This window comes from Ahaetulla prasina, chromosome 13, assembly GCF_028640845.1.
Source record: "Ahaetulla prasina isolate Xishuangbanna chromosome 13, ASM2864084v1, whole genome shotgun sequence".
Classification (NCBI taxonomy): Eukaryota; Metazoa; Chordata; class Lepidosauria; order Squamata; family Colubridae; genus Ahaetulla; species Ahaetulla prasina.
In genome coordinates, this window is record NC_080551.1 from 2,407,844 (window position 1) to 2,421,026 (window position 13,183).

Here is a 13,183-nt window from a genome sequence, read left to right on the forward strand (position 1 = left end):
TTGATTTTTTTTTTTAAAGTAGTCAAAAAGGTGCTCAGGAACTGGAAATACCATATTTCCAGTATCATGCAATCTATAAAGTTTGATGTAGTGAGGTAGCACATTGTAAGGAATCAATATGATTCAGCTCACAGGTCACTGAACTAGGTGAGAGGAAAGCATCGGAAGCAGCTACTCGAACCAGAGGTTCTCATGAGGCCTTAAGAACCATCTTGTAACAAGGGGCTGAGCAGTCATCCCACAACCACACCCATGTACCCAGGTACTCATAAAGTGTTGTACAGCCTCTAGCTTGGCAGCTCCTGGTTTCAAAAACAGCCAGGCAGAATCCTGGCAGAAATAGCAAGCTATAGCTAAGGTCCTTTTAATTTGCACTGGTTTTTTCGAACAGAATTTTCATTACAAAATTACCAAGAATTTATCTCTTGCAAACCCAGTCTATGTATTGCGCATACACGGCAAGTTAATCCACAAGAGAGAACATAATAGTTATTTATTACATCTAAAGATGTTTTACATAAACAAGTAACATTCAATAGGGTAAACCATTTCTCTTCCAATGCATGTAATAAATATTTTCACTTGGTACTTTTATACAAACTGACATTGGTCTACTATACATTTTTAAAAGCCACTTTTTAAAACTTGTTTGGCATGCTGTATGGAAACTTAGGAGAAAGTTTAAGGCAATGAATCACAGATCTGCGTTTATGGAATCACTTTTTCTGTTTTTCACTTTATATACACAGGTTCTTCCCTTTTGTTAATCAGAACAATTAACAGCAGCACACATGGGGGCCTCTGGCAGTTTTAGTTCAAGAGAAATCAAAGCTCTTACCGAAGAAAAATAAAATAAGAACCATAATTTCAAATTATGAAAAAAGCTATGAAATGTTTAATATAATGGGAAAGCTTAGCCAAAATACAGCAGAATTACTAGTAAGAATCAGCTTCAGGTTGATACGTTAGTTCTGTTTCAGTAGAGAAAAAACGTGGGAATGCAGTTAAAATACTGTGAATTTTGCTTGCAATTTTGGTTTTGCGTTCAGGTTTTTAAGCAGGAAAATAATGCATCTAGTTAATGCCCACAGAAGTGATTCAAAATCACTCTTATTATAGAAGACTCTTGCTTCTGTGTGTATACGCACAGAGCATAAGGTACACAAAGTACAAACAAGACGTACAACTAATAAGCACACACCCACACACTCTCCTGTCTGGGGGGGGAATAAACCTCCTCCCCCACAAAAGCAAATATACCAAATGAAATCCGTAGATCTTCCTTGTCCAATTAAGCAAAACAGACCTTTTTTGCTTCCCAGAAAAATTCTACAATTGTCAAAAATTAGTTTGGCAAAGACATCTCACTACAGAAGAAAATCCTGTAGTCGAAATATGCTGTGACTCCCAAAGTCTGATGCATGTTCTGACTTAATTAACTGGCCAGGTCTCATTTAGGTTGAAAAGATTGAGAGAAGAAGAACTGCAATTAACTCCCTCCAGTTCTCATTTGGGCCGTTACTGAATATCTCGCATTCAAATGATCGGGTGCTGCTTTCAGGTGCAACTTCTCCCCTCCCTTTACAGCCCGAGATGGCTTTTACTGGAGTACCAGCAGGAGGTACCTTTTGTTTCATAATCATCAACTCAATTTAACGTGGAGGAAATCCTATGTTTCCAGCAACATAGTCTAATTCTTCATCAGATTGGAAGCCAGATCAAATTTCTTCTGACAGATCTCAAGCCCAGAATGCACCTCGGTCTCACTCACACACACACCCACACCCAAAAAAGAGCTTAACACCCTCCCTACAAACCCACTCAAAGCAGTGCATAAATTCAGCTTCTTAAGGTAGATGCAGCAGGGGAGCCAGTACACATGTAGATCACAGTACGTACGATTCACGGTCAGTGCAAACAAACTTCACACGGCTACTTATGCCTGATGCATTTACTGTACATGTACTGATTCTCCATCACAAGTAAACAGAGCATGACCGCAGCTCATTTTTACACACGCTGTGCCCGCGCTCTCTAGCTTAACAACCTGGAAAGTGCACATCTTGCAATGTGCTATGGTGTGTTCTTTGAACATATATTTTAAGTATTTCACAAAAACAATTAATTTGGACTTATGCAAAAATGTCAGATTGAAGGCCACAGACTTTCAAGAGAAGGGTACCAATTCTGTTCTACAGCCATCCATCTGGCTATTCCCAAATTTTACTTGGAACACCGAAAGGATTAATTTTAAACATTCGGTATAATTCTTAAGCCAGTATTAGTTTTAATGCCCCAAGCTATAGTGAATTTAGAAAATATTATTGTTTTCTACTTGTTTCTTTAACTTTTACTGCCATTTAATAAATTAGAAACTAGCAAGGAAACATTGGCCAAACATTAATAGAATACATGCATGGAACAGAATACACACCCTCGCTCTCACACGCACATATCTATAAATACATATATACACACGCATATACATATAAACAAACATTCCTAAAATTCAAATTAAAATGTAAATGGCAAATGGGATGTATTTCAGAAAATCCAATATAACATTTCTGAGGTCAATATAAAAAAACCACTTAAGATTAAAAATTGGTAGCTTGTCACTGATTTAAGTTTCACTGAAAGAGAGAGAGCCTTGAAAAGAAGAGTTTGGAAAAAATGCAATCCTGTGCAGCCATGGTTGAAAGAAGCAGCTCAGGCACCTCCTGATTAAGACAAAACAAAAAGGCCGGCACTTGGCTTCCTCCTTCTGAAATCTGCAGTGTTTTGAAACCTTGGTTTTAAAGGCAAATTATAAAATCTTTTAATCTCAACACAGATTTTGGCCTGCAGCAAATTTCACTTCTCATTCCCTGTCATTTTCTTTTTAAAATCTCCTTCCAACTTGCATGCTTTGTCATTTAATTGGGGGGGGGGAGAAATGCTTTTTAAAAAATCAGCCAACTTGAAAAAAAGCTTTCTAACTAAATATTCATCCCTCGTATGGAATTTACAAATGCTAAAAGGGCCCACATCCTCCGTCAGAGGAATTTAACAGATCAGAAAAGGTGAAGTCATTTAACACATTTTGAAGGAAAGGAGAGGGACGATAATCTTGTAAATGTTTATTTTCCAATAAGCTGCAATATGAAAGGAAGGCCTTTTAGTCATAATTTAATGGGCCACTCTTTAGCCCAAGCCTAGGGATTGTTTACTCAAATATTAGTTTTGCTAAATCTGACTTAATTCAATAGGGCACATTTTCCCAAGCCAAAAAAAGGAAGTTTTCTGGGATTGGTGCATATGATGGCAATTGACATTGTCAGCTGCACAATAAACTCACTGAAATTACATTATTTCTCTTAAATGTTGATGGGTTGGCTCTATTTAGTAAACACATTCTAAGAATTCCACCAATTTCTTTGTCTCTAGCACTCCAGCCATAACCTTTCAATTGCCAGGGTAATGCCAAGGAACTATCTCAACCAAGTGTGCCCTCACTGGCACCTAGACTTTAAGAAGCCATTTGGTCTCATCCAACGGAGTGGAATAACCGCTTAATGGCAAACAGTTAGCAAAGAAGAGAACTGAGAAAGCTTATGAGCAAACCAAGGCAGAGCTAGCTAATCAAAACAATCCAAAGGAGAAATATGGGTCCACATCAGAACAAACAGCCAAAAGACTTTCCAAAAACCTACATCCAGCTGACACACGAGAAAACTCTACGGAATTTCGGTAACTCATACAGCCTCTGTCCTACTTCAGGATAAACAAATAAGAGCAGAAAAGCCGGAAGTTCAATTGCAAACGTTGAATTTGTTTCAAAGCAAGTGTGCAGGCAAACTTTCCCAACTGAGCAGGCCCTAAGGAAGGAGACATTCTCTCCAATTATTGTGGATGCCGTCTGTTTCCTCAAGAATCAGAAGTCCTCTATAACGTTCAGTGTTTCAAGCGCACCATTTTCCCCATTAGCACGGCTGTGAACAAACAAAAAGTTATGTGGTTCAGAATCAAAGCTTCAAAACAAGCCCACCAGCGCACAAGATAAATCAGGAGGGGAAAAGTCTTCCATATCCCAAGCAATTATGTTGGGAGCTTTTGTAATTTTTTTTGTTTCTTTGTTTTTCACCAGTCAAATTATCTTAGGTTTATATACAAAAGTACAACTGAAAATATAGTTTTGTTCTCTGTACACGTCTTTTTTTTTTCCCCTACAAAAAAGGAAAAATCTTATCTGCATTTCTAAACAAAAATAAGGTGAAATAAAATCGCAAATCTCTTCACCCACGAGTCCAGGGATACCTCAACCGAGCTCAGTCCAAAGAAATAATGTCTGGGATGACGCCGAAGAGAGACGCGGGGTCTGTGCTACCTCTGCTGGCCACGGGGTGGCTGTGGGCCTCCCGAATACTGGTAGAGGACACGAGGCTGCTGTTGCTGCCGCTGTTGCTGCCATTCGTGGCGGGGAGCGTGGCACTCCCTCCGGTGTTCAGCTGGTCCAGGAACATCTGCGACGAAGTGTAGGGGAAAAACCGGGAGTGCAAGAGTTCTTGATCATCGGAAGTGGAGACGGCGGCAGCGGCGGCCGCCAAAATGGAAGTGCTGTAATGCTGGGGAGAAGATAACAAGGCAACTGCTGAAATCGGGGAGGCTCAAGGACACCCCGGCGCTTCCTACTGCCAGCCCAAACATGGATCATTGGAGTGAGAGTTCGAGACGTCCCAAGCCCAGGCCACGGAGAGGCCCTGCAATCAGCTCCGCAGTCGGGGCACCAGGGTGCGTTTCAATGTTCAGCAGCCACAGAGGAAGGCTGGAATGCCAGTCCCAGCCTCTGACCGAAGGCTGAGGCCCCCTGGGAACCCATCAAATGACAAGAGGGAAGAGAACGGGAAGAGCACCTCTCCTTTCGCAAGTTCACTGGCACAGTTTTACACCACTTTCGTCACGCGCCGGATGCCTGCACCAGACGAGGGCATTTTAGTGCTATTTATTGTCTTGCAAAAGAGAATTTGCCAATCAACTTGTCAAATTCCCTCAGTAGCTAAAGGAAACTTTTAACCTGTACTTTTAACCAGAAAGAAGACTAGGATGGGTGGATAATTAGGGACATTAATATTATGTATTTTTTTAAGTGTACTTCTGCACTCTAAACTGCTGGGATGTTTTACAGATTCTGGAAATATATGAATACATGAATAAATTAACACACAACATACCTGATTGTCTCCTGGTAAGAAGGAAAAGAAGTCCAAACCTGTAGGGAACAAAATGAAGATTTTTTTTCACTTTCTTCATAGAAACAGAGTTGAGCAGAGAAAATGGCAACATCTGAGGCTGAACCAAATACAGGTAAGTCCTTGACTTACAGCCACAATTGAGCCCAAAGTGTTGTTAAGCAGGACAATTATTAAGTGAATTCTGCTCCATTTTACTATCTTTTTTGCCGCAGTTGTTAGGCAAATCACTGCAGTGGTTAAGTCAGTAACTAAGTAAAGGTTGCTAAGTGAATTTGGCTTCAGATTCTGACTTGGCTTGTCACCAAAAAATTATCACTCTGGGACACGGCAACTGTCATAAATACAAGCCAGTTGCCAAGCATCTGAATTTTGATCATGTGACTATGGGGATGCCGCAACGGTCATAACTGAAAAATGGTCTTGGTTCACTTTTTTCAGTCCCTGTCAGTTTTGGAAGGCAATTTTCTTTTTTGCTTCTTAAGTGTCACATATTTTAGCTGGGGAAGTTGGGAGGGGACTGTTGTTGGAGCGGTAGAAAGTTAGTCATAACAGCATTCCGTATTCAAGGACATCCAGCATCTGACGGAGACTGCCTGAAGATTATATCCAGTTGAGTGTGAAGAGTTGATTGGACTATGTGATGAACTTGTGGGTGGGGGCAGGGCTGTGAACTGTCAACTGGGTGTGGAAAACCTGGAAGCTTTCAGATTTGGATTTTCCCAGACATGCCAACATGACATCTCTAATAAATTGGAACTTTGAGGAACCTCAAGCCTCACAGCTTTATTTCGTTGGGGGTGTTCCTTGGAACCCTGACAGTACCATTGTAACTTCGAATGGTACTAAATGAACTGTTGTAAGTCAAGAACTAGCTGTAACTCCTGGGACATTATCTCACTTAACACAGCCTTGCTCAAAATCATCAGCGGCTGCATCTCTTTCTCACCCATCATTAACCATGTGGCGCATATATAAGCCGCCTGGGAAAACCAAGCAAAATCATCAAACCCCCTAAAAAAGCAAAAGTTAGAATATTTTGGACATGTCATGCGACACCCAGAAAAATACAGCATAGTTCACTTAATCCTCCAAGGAAAGATTGAAGGCAAACGAAGTCCAGGCAGAAGAAGAACATCATGGCTTCAAAATCTAAGGGACTGGTTTGGACAAAATTCAGCAGCACTTTTTTGTGCGGCTGTTGATAAAAATAGAATTGCCAACATGATCGCCAACGTCCGATGAAGGATATGGCACAAGAAGAAGACATATATAATGATGGAAGAAGCCACCCAGAAGCACAAGGTGAGGCGGCATCAGTGTGCTAACCATGCCATCTTAAACCTAGCACAGTTGGAGAGAGAGATGCAGTGGAGGTTCTGATCCAGGACCCCGAGGCTGCTAGGGTCTGCAGGAAGAGGAGACACAGCCTTAAGACGGAATCCTATCAAGAAACTTTGGCTATGGATTCTGAAACAGACCGAGGTCAGAAATGATGCACCTGGCTCTGGATGGGGCAGCTCCCCCAGACCCCCAGAGAGAGCTGGCTCACAACTCAGGGGCTTTCCTGGATGTCTGGCCCTGCTTTGCACAGTTATATCTTATGTGTAAACTGTAGCCTACCTTGGATGGAGCACCTTCACTCATGCTTTAACACTAATGTTCTTGTCACCGTGTGACTTGATTATTGCAATGGGCTCTCCATGAAAACCATCTGAAAATTTGAGCTGATGCAAGATGCAGCCTTCTGAGTAGTAATGGATGCAGCACCTGAATAACATCCCCACTGCAAAAGCCGCACCAGCTACAATTATCTTCTGAATCCAATTTAAAGGTCAACTTTAAAGTTGGGGACTGTCTACCTCTGAGCCCACCTACTGCAGATTGGATCAGCCTGTTCAGTAAGCTCTGGACAAGAAGGGCTGCTTCATGGACTGCAATGTTCCTCTCCGTGCACACAGTGTGCCCCCAAATACTTGGACTATCCCATACGGTAGCATATTAATTGTAGTAATAAATAAAGAAAATAAAATACTTCTCTTTTCTCACAACTCTCCTATGACAAAAGGACTCTGACCCACAAAAAGCGCAGGTCAATATGTGTGATTGTCTCCATACAGCTTGGTTGTTTCTGTTCCAAGAACTAAGAAAGTCACTGCAAGGTCCATTCTTTACTTTCAGGTAGGTGCTTATTTTGATTAGACTGATCTGAAAATGATCGCAGCGAGCCCCTCTTGCCTCATCCACCCCTCAGACTATAGGCTCAGTGCTTTTATTAAACATAAAAGCAAACTAACAGAATGCTTTTGGTGGGTGGGGGGGAGAAATGACAGAATTCAGCCTAAGATGTCAACATCTTCAACATCTTTTATTCCACAGAAAGACTGGTCCTTCCCCCAAGGATCCTGGCCTCTAATCCCCAGCAGTTTACCTTGGAGGTCGTAAGGCATGGGAGTCATATGAAATGGGTGCCTGTAGTCCTGCAGAAGTGATGTGTTGATGTAGCTTGTGTCAACAGCTGGAAGGCTGGGAGTTCTCGAAACAGGAGAGACTTGGTGGGGCAGACTTAAAAGGCTAGAAAAGGAAAGAAAACCTGGAAGTCAAAGGCAGCTGTGGGTTCCTCCCACAACCCTCCACCAACAGCCACTGAGATTCAGAACTGGGTGCTTGGATTGCTCGTTCTGCCAAGTGACAAGTACTTCCTATGTCACTAAACAAACTGTGAGTCTTTACTTCTCTTGCTCATTGTACTGTTACCTATCAGCATTTTCACAGCACACAGAAATGGAGAGATTTCACCCATCGATTTCTCCTCTGTTATCTCCAAAGGCCACTAGCCGTAGGACTCCCTCCCTCCCTCCCGTGGGAAAGGGTAAGTGGAATTCCCTGTAGAATTTCTGCAGCAGTCTTGTCAGGATATAAAACTGATTGGATCATACTTTTTTCCTCGGAATATGGGGCTATGCCAGAGCGATCTGCAGATGTGCCATCTTTTCGTGCAAGCTTATGTTTATCGGTCATTTTCACAGAATGTGAAGGAAACACTATTTGGTCACCCCCAAACCAGGATTCAGTGGACATGATTTGGAGACATAAAGGATCCCAAAATGAAAATGAGAACTGCATCTGCCCATCCTACATGGAATCACAAATTGCCGAACAGGTAATAATGGATTTACAACGTTATGGAACCTGCCTGTTACAGTTGTAAGTCGTGCTGGTTGCAAATTTTATGACTTCTTTGTGGCAGTTACATTTATTTATTTATTTATTTATTTATTTATTTGTTTATTTAGATTTTTATACCGCCCTTCTCCCGAAGGACTCAGGGCGGTTAACAGCCATATAAAACCATAGTAATAAATATAATAAAACAATAATTAAAAAACCTATCAAATACGGCCCTATATAAAATACATATAAAACAATAAAACCAATTGAATTAAAACCCCAATAACAAGAATTAAAATTCTAAAATCCTATGCCAGTCCTGCTTGACGAAATAAATATGTCTTCAGCTCAGGGTGAAAGGTCCGAAGGTCGGGAAGTTGACGGCGTCCCGGGGGGAGTTCGTTCCAGAGGGTAGGAGCCCCCACAGAAAAGGCCCTTCCCCTGGGGGGTCGCCAGCCGGCATTGCTTGGCCGACGGCACCCACTGTGGTCATAAAGCAACTGTCTTGGTCATTAAGTGAACCCATTGTTTGATATGGGGTGGTTTGCTGAAAAATGGAGCTAAACACCAGGTTTTGACAATAACGTTGTAAATTTGGGGGCACTGCAAATACCTGTAAATGTGGGCTATTTGCTTGGTGGCCAAAATCCGGTCATGTGACAATGGGGGAAGGGAGTGGATCACAAGTACCTTTTGGGGTGAGGTCTGTGGTATCTTTGAATGTAAGTCGAGAACTACCTGTCTCCCTCAAACATTGGTCACCATCTCACCTCTTGCTGTTAATGGGTGACACAGGAGACAGTGATGGACATCTCCTCTTGATAGGTGGCTCCTCTTCCTCCTCATCTGATGAACTGTCAAGGGTTAAGTCGATGACTTCAACCTTCTTGTTTTTGTTGGACTGATGAGAAGACACCTGATGATCCACAGAAGAACTTAAGCAGCCTAGGAACAGTCAAATGTTGAAATCACCGTAAGTTGAAGCCACAAGGAAGAATTGTGAACCATACACAAAGCAGCAAAGAGGAAAAACATTTAAGAGGCAAACGAGTTATTGTGAAGCTCACCTTCGACACCATTAAAAGATGTTGTCACTTCTTGGGCCTCTTTTTTTGATCGCATAGGAGCCCATGAACCATCTTCCTTAAACTGAATTTCATCACAATCTGTACAGTATTTCAGAATTTCCATAAACAACCTATAAAACAGAAGCTTCCTTAAAAATCATCCTGAATATACAGGAAGGTATATCTAATAAGCCATGTTCAACCTGTGAGACCTAATATGGGAAGGCAGCATCGAAGTACAACTTCATACCTTAGACCAGTTTTTCTCAACCTTGGCAGCTTGAAGATGGGTGGACTTCAATTCCCAGAATTCCCCGCCAGCTAGAATACTGGGAGTTGCAGCCCACCCACCTTCAAGCCGCCAAGGTTGAGAAATGCTGCCTTGGACATTTGCAGGAGGTCTCTAGAACAGCTGATTCCCAACTATTCCCAACTTCTGAAAGGTACTCACCCATCAATGATTAGATGTTCATAGGGTGCTTTCTTATCACAGACAGGACACACCCAAGTGGGTTTCTTTTCATTCATCTGAATGTACAAGGTGGCATCAAAACACTGAAGGTGTGAGCAAGTCAGAGACCTGCAAGGTATTGCTAGTCGCATTTTGCCAAGCTTTTAAAAGGGGGGAAAAAAGTGAGTTGAATAATTAAGTCTGACATACAAACAAAATTTGGTTTAACAAAAGAAGTCCTTTTTGGCCAAATAAAAGCCTCTCTCTAGGTAAAGCAGAAAGATGGACAGGAGAGTTGAAGGCAAACTCTGCCTTGAATGTATGCAGGAATAAATTCATTCACCTTCTCCTGCAGAGAATGACTCACCTTCCCAGGGCGGCATTCTTGCCAGATACGGTGAATTAACATTCAAAGTGACATTGTTTTATAGATACAGGTAGTCCTTGACTTACAACAGTTCAGTTAGTGATCATTCAAAGTTACGGCACTGGAAAAAAGAGACCTATGACCGTTTTTCAGACTTATGACCTTTGCAGCCTCCCCATGATCATGCGCTCAAAATTCAGATGATTGGCAAGTGGTTCATATTAAGGACCGTTGCTGTGTCCAAAGGTCACGTGCTCCACTTTTGTGACCTCCTGACAAGCAAAGTCAATGAGGAAGCCAGATTCACTTAACAACCAGATTACTCTTATCAACCTCAGTTATTCACTTAAGAACTGAGGCAAAAAGGGTCATAAGAAAGGGCAAAACTCACTTAATAGATGTCTCACTTAACAACAGAACAGAAATGAAAATTCTGGGCTCAATTGTGTTCATAAATCAAGGCAATTGTGTACTCAATGCAAAGAGGATTTTTTTAAAAAAATACACTTACTGGGCATAGAAGTGAAACTCTTAAACTGGTTGTTGCTATTTCACTGTCAGGATCTGCTGTTAGCTTCTCTTTGACTGTCAAGAAGGAGAAAAACAAAATTGAAACTTTCATTAGAAGGTATATAACAACCAAAGGAAGAGGGGGAAGCCAGGATAGAAAGTTGATGCCTTCCCTGAGTTAAAAGTCAGAAACTGGTTTTGAGGTCTCCAGGTGAGCTAATCACTTGAAGAACTGACAGTAAAATCCTGCGTGGGATGCTGAAAGCAAGAGTGGAGGGAGAAAAGAGGGGACAAACTCGGAGCCTGACAGAATCAGTCCTCAACTCAGCCGTCTTGCGGACAAAAGAAAAGCAGGGATTGAAGAAAGCAGGCCAATCCAGCAGGCACCTTGAGGCAGTCGCTATAGTTCAGGAAGGTCTATTTTGTTAGGTATCCTTACTTGACTGAGGAAACAAACCTGACCACCCCAGAAAATGGACTCTCTGACTGCAGGGAAAGTGCATCTCGGACACCTTGAGAATCATAAGAAGCTGACCCAAGTTCCAGCTTTTCCTTCCTTCCCTTCCTTCCTTCCTTCCCTTCCTTTTCTCGGTCAATGACTCTGAGCAGCTTACAATTCAAAAACGTATTACAATTAAGACACTTAAAACAATTTAAAGCAATAAAACAACAATAAGGGGGGCCATTATTGCAGTGTCTTTCTCCTGTAATTATTCTATACTTGAAGTTTACATCCAGTAGACGTACTTAGTGCTCTCGAATGGTCGGGATTTCTTATGCCTTTTATTCGTAACCTCTGTAGCAACACAGACGAAGAGAGCTGCTTGACAAGATAGACGGCCATCGAATAAGACTGCAGGGAAACACAAGAAAGAACCACTCAGTCTAAATATCAGGAATGCATTTTATTATTTCCAAATCCCCATGAAGTTTGGAATTAGAAGCAAAATTCACTGGTTTTTTTGGGAGATATGGTAAATAATGGAAGTTATTTTTATTCTTTGCACTTAGAACAAATATAAAGGGTTAGGCTGTAGTTTCTCAGTTTCCCAGGAAAACATATGAAATTACCATATACAGGAAGGATAGGGTGATGTGGCTCCAAAGTAATTGAAATAATAGTTCATATTTCATTTTCTTGTAAGTACTAGAAGAATATTCATTACACATTTTCTTCTCTAACAAATGCCAACATCTGGCTGATAGATTTTATGTTTTGTATGTTTTTTCCAACCAACACAATCATATCACTCAAGTCGCCACATTTGTTTTGAATGTATGTTGCATTCATCAGGGATTGGTCAGAAGGATTATAAAACTGTTTTTTGAAGATTGCTCGCATTTTCTGTTGTTTGTTTGGTATGTGAATTTAGCTTGTGGTTTTTATGTACACTAAGTACATAAAAACTGGTTTGACTTGGGCTTCTGGGTGGCGCCACCTTTCTCGCTGGGTGCTAATTTATGGCACTCCGCATTGAATATGGTAAAAGCCGGATTTAGCAACTGATCCCGGCTTCATTTCTCTCTCTGGTTGAAAGAGAGAGACAGAGCAAGGGGGAGGAATTGGGTAGATTCCCCTAGGGGCTTTGTTTTTGTAATACAAAGTCCTGAACGGTCGAATCCCCTTATTTACCCCTCCCCCACCTCCAGTATTCTCTGCGCTCCTGAAAAAGCAGGAAAAGAGGAAGGTGTCCACTTCTGCTAGCAATTGATTTCTTTTTGTGGATACGAAAAGCAGGCGGAACGAGTGTGAGGAACAATTATTGGTTTGCAAGTATTTTTGATTTTCTGACTTCCTCCCCCCCTTCAGTTTCGTTTTAGAGAAACTGAAAGCAGAGCGATACATCAAAGGGAGCTTTGCTGTTGAATCGAAACTGAATGGAGATTTTATCTTATTGTGTTTGACTGTGGACTGTTGGATTATATTACGCTGTTTAAGTACTTTACAAGGGGATTCTCAGCAGGAATTTTGTTATGGAGGTTCTTTCAGAAGAATGGATTCGTGACTTTATACAGGACTACACAGAAAGTATGTATTTAATTATGTCAAAATACGAATTGATAAAAAATGGGGACGTTTTGGATGAGAGTTTGGAGCAAATTAACCAGTGCAATTATTCGGAAAATGGAATGGAGGACATACAAATAAAAGTGGATAAATATGAAGATTTGATCGTGAAGAAACAAGGTGATCTAAAGAAGTTTTCTTTAAATAGTTTGGATGAGCTGCCTGAATTTGTGCTACAGGAGATTGTCCCTCAAATGGAAAAGACCCACAAGCTTAATGTTTCCCAAGAGTTCTCTTTTTGGACTGATGGAATATACGGCAGTAATTTTTGGATTTCTGGACATAAGGAATTACTAGGAAATATTGTGATTGACTTTTTAA

General features: G+C 41.3%; 1 protein-coding gene across 6 annotated transcripts in view; it reads right to left on the minus strand.

The window, feature by feature from the left end:
- Positions 1 to 460: 460 nt before the first annotated feature.
- PIAS1 (protein inhibitor of activated STAT 1) overlaps positions 461 to 13,183 on the minus strand; it is an 82,672-nt gene continuing 69,949 nt past the window's right edge. For 3 of the 6 annotated variants that reach the window (XM_058156097.1, XM_058156099.1, XM_058156098.1), the window contains 8 exons: positions 11,542 to 11,647; positions 10,796 to 10,869; positions 9,918 to 10,078; positions 9,467 to 9,597; positions 9,170 to 9,344; positions 7,660 to 7,802; positions 5,211 to 5,248; positions 462 to 4,604 (listed from right to left, as the gene is read on the minus strand). In XM_058156097.1, the coding sequence (XP_058012080.1) occupies positions 4,308 to 4,604; positions 5,211 to 5,248; positions 7,660 to 7,802; positions 9,170 to 9,344; positions 9,467 to 9,597; positions 9,918 to 10,078; positions 10,796 to 10,869; positions 11,542 to 11,647 (1,125 nt within the window). In that variant the 3' untranslated portion in view covers positions 462 to 4,307. Of the gene's footprint in view, positions 4,605 to 5,210; positions 5,249 to 7,659; positions 7,803 to 9,169; positions 9,345 to 9,466; positions 9,598 to 9,917; positions 10,079 to 10,795; positions 10,870 to 11,541; positions 11,648 to 13,183 lie in introns of all 6 variants that reach the window. The other 3 variants (XM_058156093.1, XM_058156096.1, XM_058156094.1) reach the window with 2 other exon arrangements.